At 37.1% G+C, this 12,055-nt stretch overlaps 1 protein-coding gene across 2 annotated transcripts in view; it reads left to right on the top strand.

Moving 5' to 3' along the window:
- The window catches only part of opcml (opioid binding protein/cell adhesion molecule-like), a 328,241-nt gene extending 319,140 nt beyond the window's left edge, over positions 1–9,101 (top strand). For both annotated transcript variants that reach the window (XM_087806721.1, XM_087806719.1), the window contains 4 exons: positions 4,945–5,082; positions 6,629–6,749; positions 7,081–7,232; positions 8,933–9,101. In XM_087806721.1, coding sequence (XP_087662847.1) covers positions 4,945–5,082; positions 6,629–6,749; positions 7,081–7,232; positions 8,933–9,033 — 512 coding nt within the window. In that variant the 3' untranslated portion in view covers positions 9,034–9,101. The remainder of the gene's footprint in view (positions 1–4,944; positions 5,083–6,628; positions 6,750–7,080; positions 7,233–8,932) is intronic.
- The last annotated feature ends 2,954 nt before the right edge of the window (positions 9,102–12,055 follow it).

Raw genomic sequence — 12,055 nt, 5'->3', positions numbered from 1 at the left:
GGAGCAGCGTCTCAAAGTGAATGTTTACAACGTAATGCGCTGCTACAAATATGGTTGAAACAAGGGATTACAGAAATTACTGTTATAAAAAATGTGTATTCACTCTTTCTCTGGTGAGTCATGTTATCACCTGTGAAATAGCGCCACCTGTGCCGGCCACAGCAGGGGGGGGGGGGGGGGACGCTTCAATCCTGCCAAAAAAATTTGAGTATATTAAACATGCTTTTGAAGCCCAAACTTATATTTGTGAATATTGTGATGAAGCGTAGAGAGTCGGTCCCTATTGAATAGATGCTGGAGTCAAAGAGTTTGTTTGTTTTTTTTGTGTAATTTCATGAACGTACCTTGTTTCTAATGGAGGACCCCGGACTATTTTAAAAATAGTCATTCAGACTCAAGTTTGGGTGTTAGGTAATATTTATCGGTGATAATTAGTAGGGGTTTTAAAAATATTAATAGGGTGATAAATTGGATTTCGTTTTCACCGTACCGTATTTATGTTTACTCCGGGTACTCCGGTTTCCTCCCACAGTCCAAAAAACATACAGAGGTTGATTGAGAACTTGTGGGAAATTGTCCGTAGGTATGAGTGTGTGTGTGAATGGTTGTCTGTCTTTGTGTGTCCGGCAACAGACTGGCGTCCTGTCCAGGGTGTCCCCTGCCTCTCGCCCAATAAAACCTGGGAACGGCTCCAGTCTCCCTGCGACCCCTACAGGGGTTAAAGCGATAGAAAATGAATGAATGAATGTATCGAAATTTGACCTTTTTTTTTGGGCTTTTTAATTTTTTTTAACACCGTTTATGTAGGTTTACAGCTCACTAAAGTGTGTTTAAATCAACACATTAGTTTTAGCTGGTTAGCAAGAAGCGAGACGTGTCGTTTTTTTAAATTGAAGATTTAATAATATTTTCCCCATTTTTGTTGAAATTTATTGTAGTTTTTTACTAGTAACTATCAAGTTTGCATTTGTCGATTTCAGTTATCCGTATGTTACTTAGTATCGACGTTAGATCTCGTCTGGTTTTCGTGATAAATGCTTGTTACAGAGAGTATAGCGACACTAAAGTCAAAAACAGGAAGCAGGGTTTGGAGTCGACGTAGGTGTTGTGTAATTACTCCTAAGAATAAGATCAGTAAGGAGTGTATGAGAGGGACAGCTCATGTTGGGAGACAAATACAGGGAGACCAGATGGTTCGAACCATCTGGAGACGAAAGACCAGGCAACGAATGTTAGACTTGAGGATCATAGAAGTTTTAAATGAGAACATGAAGACATGAAAAGATGAACTTGCTGTTTAACTTTAATCACAAATGCTGAAAGAAGTGTTGGCAAAATCCGACATTTCGAAATGTTTTAGGGAGACTCCTTAGTTCATGGAGTTTTTTTTAAAGTTAGTGTGATAGTTCACCCCAAATTCACTCATTTTCTACTCACCCTTAGGTCGTCTAAGGGTTGGGATTATTCCAAAGTAATCTGCTCTTTTTTTAGAGTTATAGACAAAAGTGTTTTAATGTAGCGACTGGAATTCAGTTGTCTTTATCTTAATCTTCATCCAAAAAGACACTTAAAAATATCCAAATACCTCCAAACTGCTCATCTGTCTGTATGTATTAAAGTCTTGACAAGAGGAATCGTTATGAAAAAACTTTAAAAAGTATATATTTTAAGATTGTTTCAAAGTTTTTAGTCTCTCAGTTCCTGCCCGAAGTCTTTTCAAATTGCAAGTGTATGTGCGAAAGATTTAGGCTGCTAGCCTAGCAATTTTCCGCTAAAAACTAGCTTCAAATATTGACTTTAGAATTTTTTTTTAGAAACTTTTACTAATATCAAGGCTTCAATTCAAGATGAGTAGTATTCGGATGTTTTTAAGAGTTTTTGTTTTGATGTAGATGAAACTAGCCTAGCAACATAAGCTCCAAAAAATAAATAAAATACAGTTGTTTAATTTATTTCTGGAACAATTCTTCTTGTCGAGGCTTCAGTACAGGAGGGACATTACAGACGAACAGTATGAAGGTATTTGGATGTTTTTAATATTGTCTTTTTGGACATAGATGACCGAGACCTTTTGTCACTTTGTCACCAAAACATCATTTATTGATATGTTCTCGTCCCAAATCATGCGGGGAAACCACTAAATCAAATTTAAGATCACTTTATCCTTCAACCGATTCCTCATGAGAAACATCTAGATTTGCCAAAAATCCCATAATCTGCGACCGTCTGTGAAAAGAATCCAACCGTTAAGAACACAACTAAATTAAAAAAAAAAAAAAAGGAAGTCACAGCTGTGAGGCTTGACCCTAAATACTCCGGTTTAATTAAACCTGAATGTTCTTTCCATTTGCGTCATGTAAAGCAAAGTGTTCCATGATAAACGATGCAATAAAAAAACCAACAAAGTGATGAGAGTGAAACTCCTTCCTCTGCGGGCCCTGAATCCACCACGGTTGGTAACTAAACAGCTGCACGTCACCCCCAGTACCACAAGCTAACGTAGTTAGCCATGATGAAAATGCTCAATTACCGATGCCAAGGGAGAGCCGAGTTATTTACACCGAGCTGATTTTTTTTTTTTTATCCTGAGCCCACCGATCTTCGCTGTGAATTCCCAGCCAGCTGCGGTGGAGGATTTGGCAACATTATGATATTATGCTAATGTTGGCGATATCACTGGATTGACATTTCTGCTGATTGGGATTAACGCTCCGATCCATTTCGCCGCCCACGACGCGCTAGCTTAAGGTTTTATGTGTCACCGGAACATGCTTTTAACATTGTTTGTGTCGGTCGTGAGGGGTGATACTTAAGTGGGCTTTTCCAAGCGCAATTTGTTTTGATTTTCCCCGCATGAAGGATCCAGATACAAACTCCGGAGGTTAAATTCTGGAATTATCTCTGAGGGAAAGTGGTTTCCAACAGAGACATGAAGTGGATTCAGAGCAGTTGCCATTGTTCAAGTGGATTTGAACCCTTACGTTTGTGAGACATATCAACCCACTCAGCAGCTAATGGCTACATAAATACTCCATATACAACACTTTTAGCTGCATTAATCTTTAACTTCCGGACTGATCCTTTTGAGTTTAATGTTTTTAATTGACCTTTATATTTATATATTTGTTTGCCTTTCTTTGGCAGATCATTAAAAAAAAAAAAAAAACGTTGTTTTTTTTCCTGTCTGAAAGTGGAGAAGTTCAAAATCTTGTTTAATTATTTTATTTATCTTCTTCAAAATGTCCAAAATAAAGTCAACATTTACATTTTTTTCAAGACTTATTTTCGCTAATCCCGATTGTGATTTTCAGAAATATGAATTTGTGGGATTTTGTTTTATTAAGGGAAAGTTTCTTTAAGAAAACTTGGAAAAGCATCTAAAATTGATGATGGGTGGACTGTTTCCTGGCTCAGACACATCGATAAAAAGCTTCTTGACAGAGGTTCAATCAACCAAAGACAGAGAACATTGTCTTTGAATCTAAAAATATAAATCAATACACTTGAGGTCAAGGAATGGACGACAACAAAGCAAGAAAGGAGAAAACTACATCTAGTACAAAAGACTCGTGGTACAAACAAGCCTGTGTTGTTTAAAATATTGTCTTATCTCATAATGTGCACCGTTAAGGAAAGGTAATGATGATAACTACAATGTTAATAACGGTAATAAAGATTACGATAATCAACTATAATGGAGGTAACAGTAATTACAATAACAGTGATGACAATTTAGATAATGAAGATAACTGTAATGTTAATAACGTTAATGAAGATAACTATAATGGTGAAAATGGTAATGAATAATAACGTTAATGAGAATCATGGTAATGACGATAAGAGTAATTACCGTTAAGGAAAGGTAATGACGATAACTATAATGGCGATAACCAAAATAACTATAACAGTAATGACAATAACGGTAATAACGATAGGAGTAATAACGATTACGATAATGCCGATAACTATAATGCCGATAACTGGAATAACAATAACGGTAATAACAATAATTGTAATTAAAATAACGGTAATAATGAGAATAACAGAAATGACGAGAGGGGTAATAACGATTAGGATAATGGCGATAACCAAAAGAACAATAATGTTCGTGACTTTAACGGTAATGATATCAGCAATGTTGATGACTATAACGGCGTACCGATATGACGATAACGCTAATAACGATTACGATAATGACGATAACATTATAGTTATCGTCATTATCGTAATCGTCGGCATTATAGCCGCTAACCTACATAACAACAACAGTAATTACAATAACGGTAATGACGATAACGGTATCGACAATAACTTTACCGGTGATAAAGTTAATAATGATTACGATCATTGCGATAACTATAATAGCAATAACCAAAATAACAATAATAGTAATGATGAAATCAGCAATGTCAATGACTATAATGGTGTACCAATAATAACAATTACGGTAATGCAAATAACGGTAATAATGATAACAGCAATGCTGATGACTTTAATTGATAATAATGATAACGGTAATGAAGTTACCGGTAATGGTAATAACTGTAATGACGATCACTGAAATAGCGATATAGATAGTAAAAATATGGACGTGGAATACTATTGTATAATATCTATAGTATTTATGTGTATATACAATGTGTTCTCAGAATAAAAACCTGTTTACATCCTTTGTTTTAAATATTCAGGGTCAGTTGTTAAAAAATGATACCATAGCTACTAGAGGTATCACTAATAGATACCAAAGTTACAAACAAACACAACCGAAGCATAGAATTCTGCCAAAGCATTCCTGGTTTGCATTATAGATAAGCGGCTCCCTTCTTGTCCGTTGGCTAGTTTAGATTCAAAGCAGAGTCGTATCGAGGTCGGCAGAAGTAACACCTGTTTACTAAAACATTTGTTGTGCTCTTCTTCTTTTTTTCTTTTTTTTCCCTTTTTCAGGAACTCATAAATTTGTGACGGAGGGGGAGCACCTGCAGCTGACAGCTGTCACCAAAGAGCAGTCGGGATCCTACGAGTGCATCGCCTCCAACGACATCTCGGCCCCCGACGTCAGGACTGTGCAAGTCACTGTCAACTGTAAGAGCGTGAACTTTCACTTTCAGTACAGTCGTTACAGGCTCGCATCTCCGTGATCACGCAATCATGTCCCTACTTGTATTATTCTCCTGCTTCATGAGGATCTTAGATTGAAAGGAAGTGTTGGTTTCAATAGCATATGTTACTTATGCTGTGTCTCAAATCGCATACTAGCGTACTAAAAGTTAGTATTTTTAGTGCGTTAGTGCGTCTCAATTCTTAGTATGCGAAATTTAGTGCGCCATGCACACTAAATTGGCGTACTAACACGCCCACAAAACTGAGCATGGTTCGATGGACACTAACCACACTAAACAGCCGCCATCTTAGTGACGTTTTAAACGGAAGTTACGTCATATATAAATGCATATATATTCATATACTTACAGGTGCATTTTCCGCAGCAGTAGTAGGATAAACACGTCTTCGCTGCTGATATCAGCTTAAATATCTCGCGATTATTTAGATTCTCATATTTTTTCTTTATTTCATTTTCCAAAGTTGCAATACATGCTGCCAGCAGGTGTCGGCGATAGCGTTCAAACAGCTGCTTGAAACATCGTTAAATAGAAGTAGAAGAAGAAGCTGTCATGTGATCTCCTGTTAGTGTGTAGCGACAGTGTTTGATTTGAGACATACTATCTGTGGAGAATTTGCGTACAAGTTAGTACGTACACTAAACTGATGCATACTAACTTCTAGCATACTAAGAGTAGTATGCGATTTGAGACACAGTATTAGAGTAATAAGTCGTTTTGACCATCACATCTTTCATTGAACATCAAGATAACATTTTTTTTTTTTTGGTTAAACGTATGATTACGATTTTAGTTTGATGTTTCTTATGAGTTTTAGTTGGATTTCCTAATTTATTGTCCCTTTTTTAATATATTGAAATGCATTTAACATGTTCAGAACACGGTTGTTTGAATCTACGCAGGTGATACGGTAGAATTTTCTAAAGTCCACATTTACCCACATCGTTGAGGTTTTTACTTGCTACTGAAAAGAGTGTATTTTTTGCAATTTGATTGAAAATGCAGCAGTTGTTGTTTTTTTTCAACAAATTAAAAACAATAAGGATATTTTCTATATATATATAGAAATAACATTTTATATATAAATATATATATATATATATGTATATATATGTATATATTTATATATAAAATGTTTAAAAAAGTAATGTTATAGAACCTTTTTTCTAAGTACAGTCTGGAAAAAAAACGTTTTAAGTTTATTAATAAGTTTAAACTAGGTAAGTGACTTTTTTCATAGTAAATCCTCATTAAATTACATTTTTTAAATACTTATTTTTTTGAAGAGAATACCAGAGGGCTGAGATACAAGGATATCAGAAAAAAAAAAGTTAAAGCCTTCTCCCTCCCTTCTTTTAGACCTCCAACCTCTATCTGAAACTTTTCCACAGCAAATTAAAGAATCCTACCACGGATCTATTCCCAGTCGCTGCTTAGTGCTCGAACCGTACGACTACGTCCTTTCACAGATAGAACGTCGTTCTGCTCTGTCTCCCCTCTTCTTCCAGACCCCCCATTTATCTCCAAGGCCCGGAGTACAGGTACGGCGCTGGGGCAGAAAGGAATCCTGCAATGCGAAGCCTCGGCTGTTCCCCGAGCAGATTTTGAGTGGTACAAAGAAGACCGCAGGTGAGTTGATCCTGTCTGAACTTTGATTTCTTCAGCTTTTATTTGAAGTGTATATTAGAGACATCCAAAGACAGAAGATTCCACAGTCAGGAAGAAACATCATCTTACAAACCAGACCAGGTTATTTAAGCCAGAAGAGATTTACTCATAGATATTTTTCACTAGAATCTTTGGATACATTTACTATTGCAGGAAAAATCTATGATTTTTTTATGAATCTTACAAACGAATATTTCCCGATTTTATCTCGGAGAAAACTTCTAAATTATAGATTTAAAAAATGGAAAAACATGAAGGTCTAATATTTGTCTTTTCATTTCTGCGTTGCCAGGATCTTCAACGGCATCAACGGGGTGAAGATAGAGAACCAAGGCAGACAGTCGATGCTGGTCTTCTTTAACGTTTCGGAGGAAGACTATGGAAACTACACGTGTGTCGCCATGAACACCATGGGAATAACTAATGCTAGCATAATACTATACGGTGAGTGGTTTCTTCCCGGTTCCACATTCAATTTCAGTCGTAAAAAACTTTGGTACCAAAAATTGAAGAGGGTAGGTCAAACTTTTTTGCTAGCTCCTATTCTTCCTCTTCGAAATCTTCGAAAATATAAAGATAATATTAAAGCATAATGAGCCGCAGTTGATCAAGTGTCCACTTGGGTCTTCAGAAAGACTTGAGGTCACTTAGAAACCCAGGAAGTTTTCTTGAGGTTACGGTAGTTTATATTCTAATAATTCTCTTTTAGAATATAAACTACCGTCCCAAGATGTTCCCAGACCAGTTGAGAGACATAAACTCCACCCATGTCCTGGGTCCACCTAATGCTCCACCCTTCGGTCACTCATGTCCTGAGCATCTCAGCAGCGTGGCTACCTTTATTTTTATTTGATTTTTATTTGTTCAGGCTTTTCCTTGATTTTCTGGAACTCCTGTGTTGTTCTCAGTATTGTCTTGACCTTTAAAGTACATATTTTATTGAGTATTGTTTTGATTGTTTAAGCGCTATGTGACCCTGGTCTGGAAAAGCCCTCTTTAAATACCAAATGTACTTACTTGCTTACTTACTTTGAGCATCCTATGCAGATGCCGAAACAACCTCAACTGACTCCTCTCAATGCAATGGGAGCAGCGACTTTACTCTGAGCCTCTCCTGGTTGACTGTGCTTGTCAGTCTATATCCAAGAGGGTAGCAACCCTACGAAGAAAACAAATATTGGCCACAAACTTTTTCTTTTGGCCACTACCCACCATTCGGGACCATAAGTACCTACCCTGCGGCTTAACTGCAAGATGATGATCTTGTTCTTTCTGTCATTATCCACCGTTCTTTACCATAGCTAGCTCACCCCTGGACTTAACTGGAAGACGTCATTTACAAGATGACAATCTCGTTCTTTCAGTCACTTGCCACCGTTCATTGCCATATCTAGCCCATCCTCACGCTGAACTTGAAGAGGGCATTTGCAAGATGACGATCTTGTTCTTTCAGTCACTACAATCCGTTCGTAACCAAAGCTAGCTTATCCTCGGACTTAACAGTAAGACTGCATTTGCAAGATGACGATCTTGTTCTTTCAGTCACTACAATCCGTTCGTAACCAAAGCTAGCTTATCCTCGGACTTAACAGGAAGACTGCATTTGCAAGATGACGATCTTGTTCTTTCAGTCACTACAATCCGTTCGTAACCAAAGCTAGCTTATCCTCGGACTTAACAGTAAGACTGCATTTGCAAGATGACGATCTTGTTCTTTCAGTCACTACAATCTGTTCGTAACCAAAGCTAGCTTATCCTCGGACTTAACAGGAAGACTGCATTTGCAAGATGACGATCTTGTTCTTTCAGTCACTACAATCCGTTCGTAACCAAAGCTAGCTTATCCTCGGACTTAACAGGAAGACTGCATTTGAAAGAGGATGATCTTGTTCTTTCGTTCACTATCACCCATGCGTTAACATAGCTAGCCTACCCCTCGAACTTAACTGGAAGACAGTATTTGCAAGATGACTGCGATAAATAGTCTACGATGCCGTACAACCAATCTCGTTTAGTTCAGTTTTGCCCGTGTTTTAGTATTTTCAAAACGTTTTGGCTTTAACTTTTAACACCCATTTACCAAGGACATTTGGTATTAATGTGCGCTTCCAAACATACTGCATGTGTGTGTTCAACTCCCACAGGACCCGGTGCTATGCATGACGTGAACGGAGCAGCAGGAATTCCCCAACACTCCGTCTACCCTCTTCTGACGCTAACTCTGCTGCACCTCCTGAAGTTCTGATGTGGCCGATACCTTCGAGCTTCTCGCAACAACAACGATCAGCAAGAACAGACTTTTAAGTCCAACAATTTTCCTCCTTCCACCCTCCCCCCTAAAAAAAAGAAAAAAAGAATGGATAAACAAGAGCGCCAGTGGTTTAAGTTTGCTGTCTGTTTCTGACTAGCTTTGCAACAGAGTCTGTTTTTTCTGCTGACTGGGCAGCTTTGCGAAGGGAAAAATCAGAATCATGCACTAATTTAAAGCTGGTTGTGAGTTTGCTCCCCACCCTTTCCTCCCCCATAAAGAATTTTGTAAGAGAAAAGAAAAAAATAAATGTAACTGTTGATAGTTGACTGTTTATTGCCCAATATTGAAGTGTACATTAAGATTATTATTATTATTAATTATAATTATTATGGTGTAATGTCCTGGTCAATATCTGTATAATACCATTAAGCTTTTTTTAGGAAACGACAAAAAAAGGGAAAAAATGAAAAAACGTGATTGTTGACTTTAACTGTATTTTTTACAGTCGTATGCAAAACACAATAGTACACCATGATTTCTCAGGCAATGTCCTACAACACCATCTTCAGTTCTGTTAAATTAGCGTGTAGAGAAAATATGTACAGACAGTTTCTGCACCTTTTTTTTTAATGCTAACCAACTGACAACACAACAGAAGTCAAGGCAGTGTCAACGCACATTCACTCAGATGACTGAACGTCTATGATGAAGCTAAAATTTCAATTGACAATCACAAGTTTTCTTCTCGTTGCTAATCAATTTAACCAGACTTGGTACCTATTAAAGGGTTGAATTCCAGGCATAACTTTTACTCATTTTCTACTCACCCTTGTGACGACTAATGGATGGGGTTATTTTCAGAGTAACATGTTCTTTTTAAGATTTATAGGCAAAAATGTATGTTCACTTTAATGTAGCGACTGCGGCTCCGTCCAAAAAGACTCTTTAAAACCATCATACTGCTCATATGTAACGTCCATTTTGACAGGCTTGACGTGACAATTTGTTCCCGTTCCCGAAAAAACTTAAATAAGTCTTTATTTTAAGCTTGTTTGTACTTTCAATACAAGATGGAGGTATTTTGATGTTTTTAAGTCTTTTTGGAAGAAGATGAAGACGACGACAACTCAGCATCAGTCGCTACATTAAAATGAACAAACATGTTTGTCTATAATTCTAAAAAGGGACAGATTAAACCCAACTTTTTAGTCGACATGAGGGTGAGTAGAAAAGGAGTACATCATGGGGGAAATGACCCTTTAAAAAGCCGAAAAATCCTTTGATGCATTGGGATCCGAGAACGGAGAAATTAAAGTTGACACTTTAAACTCTCTATGGGTAACAGAAAAATAAAAAATGACACATTAAAAGGTTCCCTTAGATCATTTACTTCTTAAAGGCTTTCATCCAAGTGTGTCCCTGGCCTTTCTTAATCTCCAAACTTCTTCACATCTTGCCTCGCTCTTAATAAAGCGGTACTCAAACACAAAAGGCTAAAATGAGTTAGAATTAGCCTACTTGGATTCATCAATAAAGGTTAAGCACTGAGTGCACTAAGCATTGAGTCCAATTGGAGAGATAAAACAGATGAAGTAAAACCCATCTTGAGGCCACTTAAAAATGTACAGACAACAAAAGTAGAGACCAAGAGTACTCTGAGAATTAAAACATCTAAAATAGCCTACCCGTATGACCCGTTCCTGATCTGACAGGATACGGCGAGAAGGGTCGACCGTCAGGAAATCGTAATTCTCACAACACACTGTTCAGCAAAGAGATACTAAAAAAAATATTAGCATTAGCATCAGACAAGATTTGGGGGATAAAAGTCAACTTATACTTAATGGACGAAAACAAGCAAGGCTCACTGTCATCTTGTCAAGTGAGTTTGGGCTCAAAAATCCATAAAAGAAAGTGAGAAAAGGAGGATTTGTATGGGCCAATAACCTATTGGAAATTAGTCTCTCAAAAACCTTGGATTTGTTTTATCAAAATTCCGTTTCCTACATCAATAAAAAAAGTCACAAATCCCGTAGAGTGGAAGCTAAAAGTGCAATTAAGGCGATCCACATTTACTTCCAGATCTGAGTGAATTTTGCAGTTGACCCTGCTTGAAAGCAATTTTTAGGTGATGCGAATGTTTGAAGTTACTCTTCTGAAGACTCCGGGTTATGATTGTCACTTCTTCTGTTCTATGGATGGATTTGAAAATCTGTCTTTCCTTCAGTGTGACTGAGGAGAAAGAGAGAGAGAGAGAGATCTCTCCAGTGACCGGACTCAACTTACAGCACAAGTGTGATGATGTAATGTTCTCTGATGTTGTCCAGTTCAAATCTGGTGCTTGATGTCTGAACCGTTTCCTCCGACTTCACATTACACGACTTTCAGGAGATTTGATACAGATATGTGGATAATCTGGATCGAAAATTCAGTTCAACTGCACTATCTTAAAGAAATCAAGAGAAATTTCCAAATTTAATTATATTCTCTGGTGTGAGATCAGTGTAATTTGCACCAATTTTTAAATCCATTTAATGACTTCACAACAGTGCACTAAGACCACAGACAAGCAGCTTGTTTCAACCAATGTTATAAACCTATGTTTATCGGTTCTAATTCTTGATCCGTCGTAGTTGGCAAGCCTCTAGATATCTTCTTTAGCAACCCTAAAACAATGTGGCAACAGGAAGCTTTTAAACTGCAGGCTCATAAAATCTTTTCTTATTTAATTGATCCATTCCTCGTCCCATTATCAACAATGAAGGAAAATTCCATTGGAATTCATTCATAGCTTTTCAAGGTATTTTGCTCACAGAGACAAATACAAGTCATGATCTCCTTTGCAGAGGTAATTATTCATTAGTTTAGATATAGATATTCTGCGAGGTTTGTGTTAGTATTACTCTAACTATGAATTTATGTTGGGAATTTTTGGCCTAATTTTTGTTGTAAATTAACATTTTTTTGCATTTTTATTGGAATTTACTTAAATATTTTAGTTTAAAAGCGTAACATT

Source organism: Callionymus lyra, chromosome 14, assembly GCF_982586985.1.
Source record: "Callionymus lyra chromosome 14, fCalLyr1.hap1.1, whole genome shotgun sequence".
NCBI classification, from domain to species: domain Eukaryota; kingdom Metazoa; phylum Chordata; class Actinopteri; order Syngnathiformes; family Callionymidae; genus Callionymus; species Callionymus lyra.
Note: the sequence above shows the minus strand (reverse complement) of the source record. Positions and strands in the feature narration are given on the sequence as shown.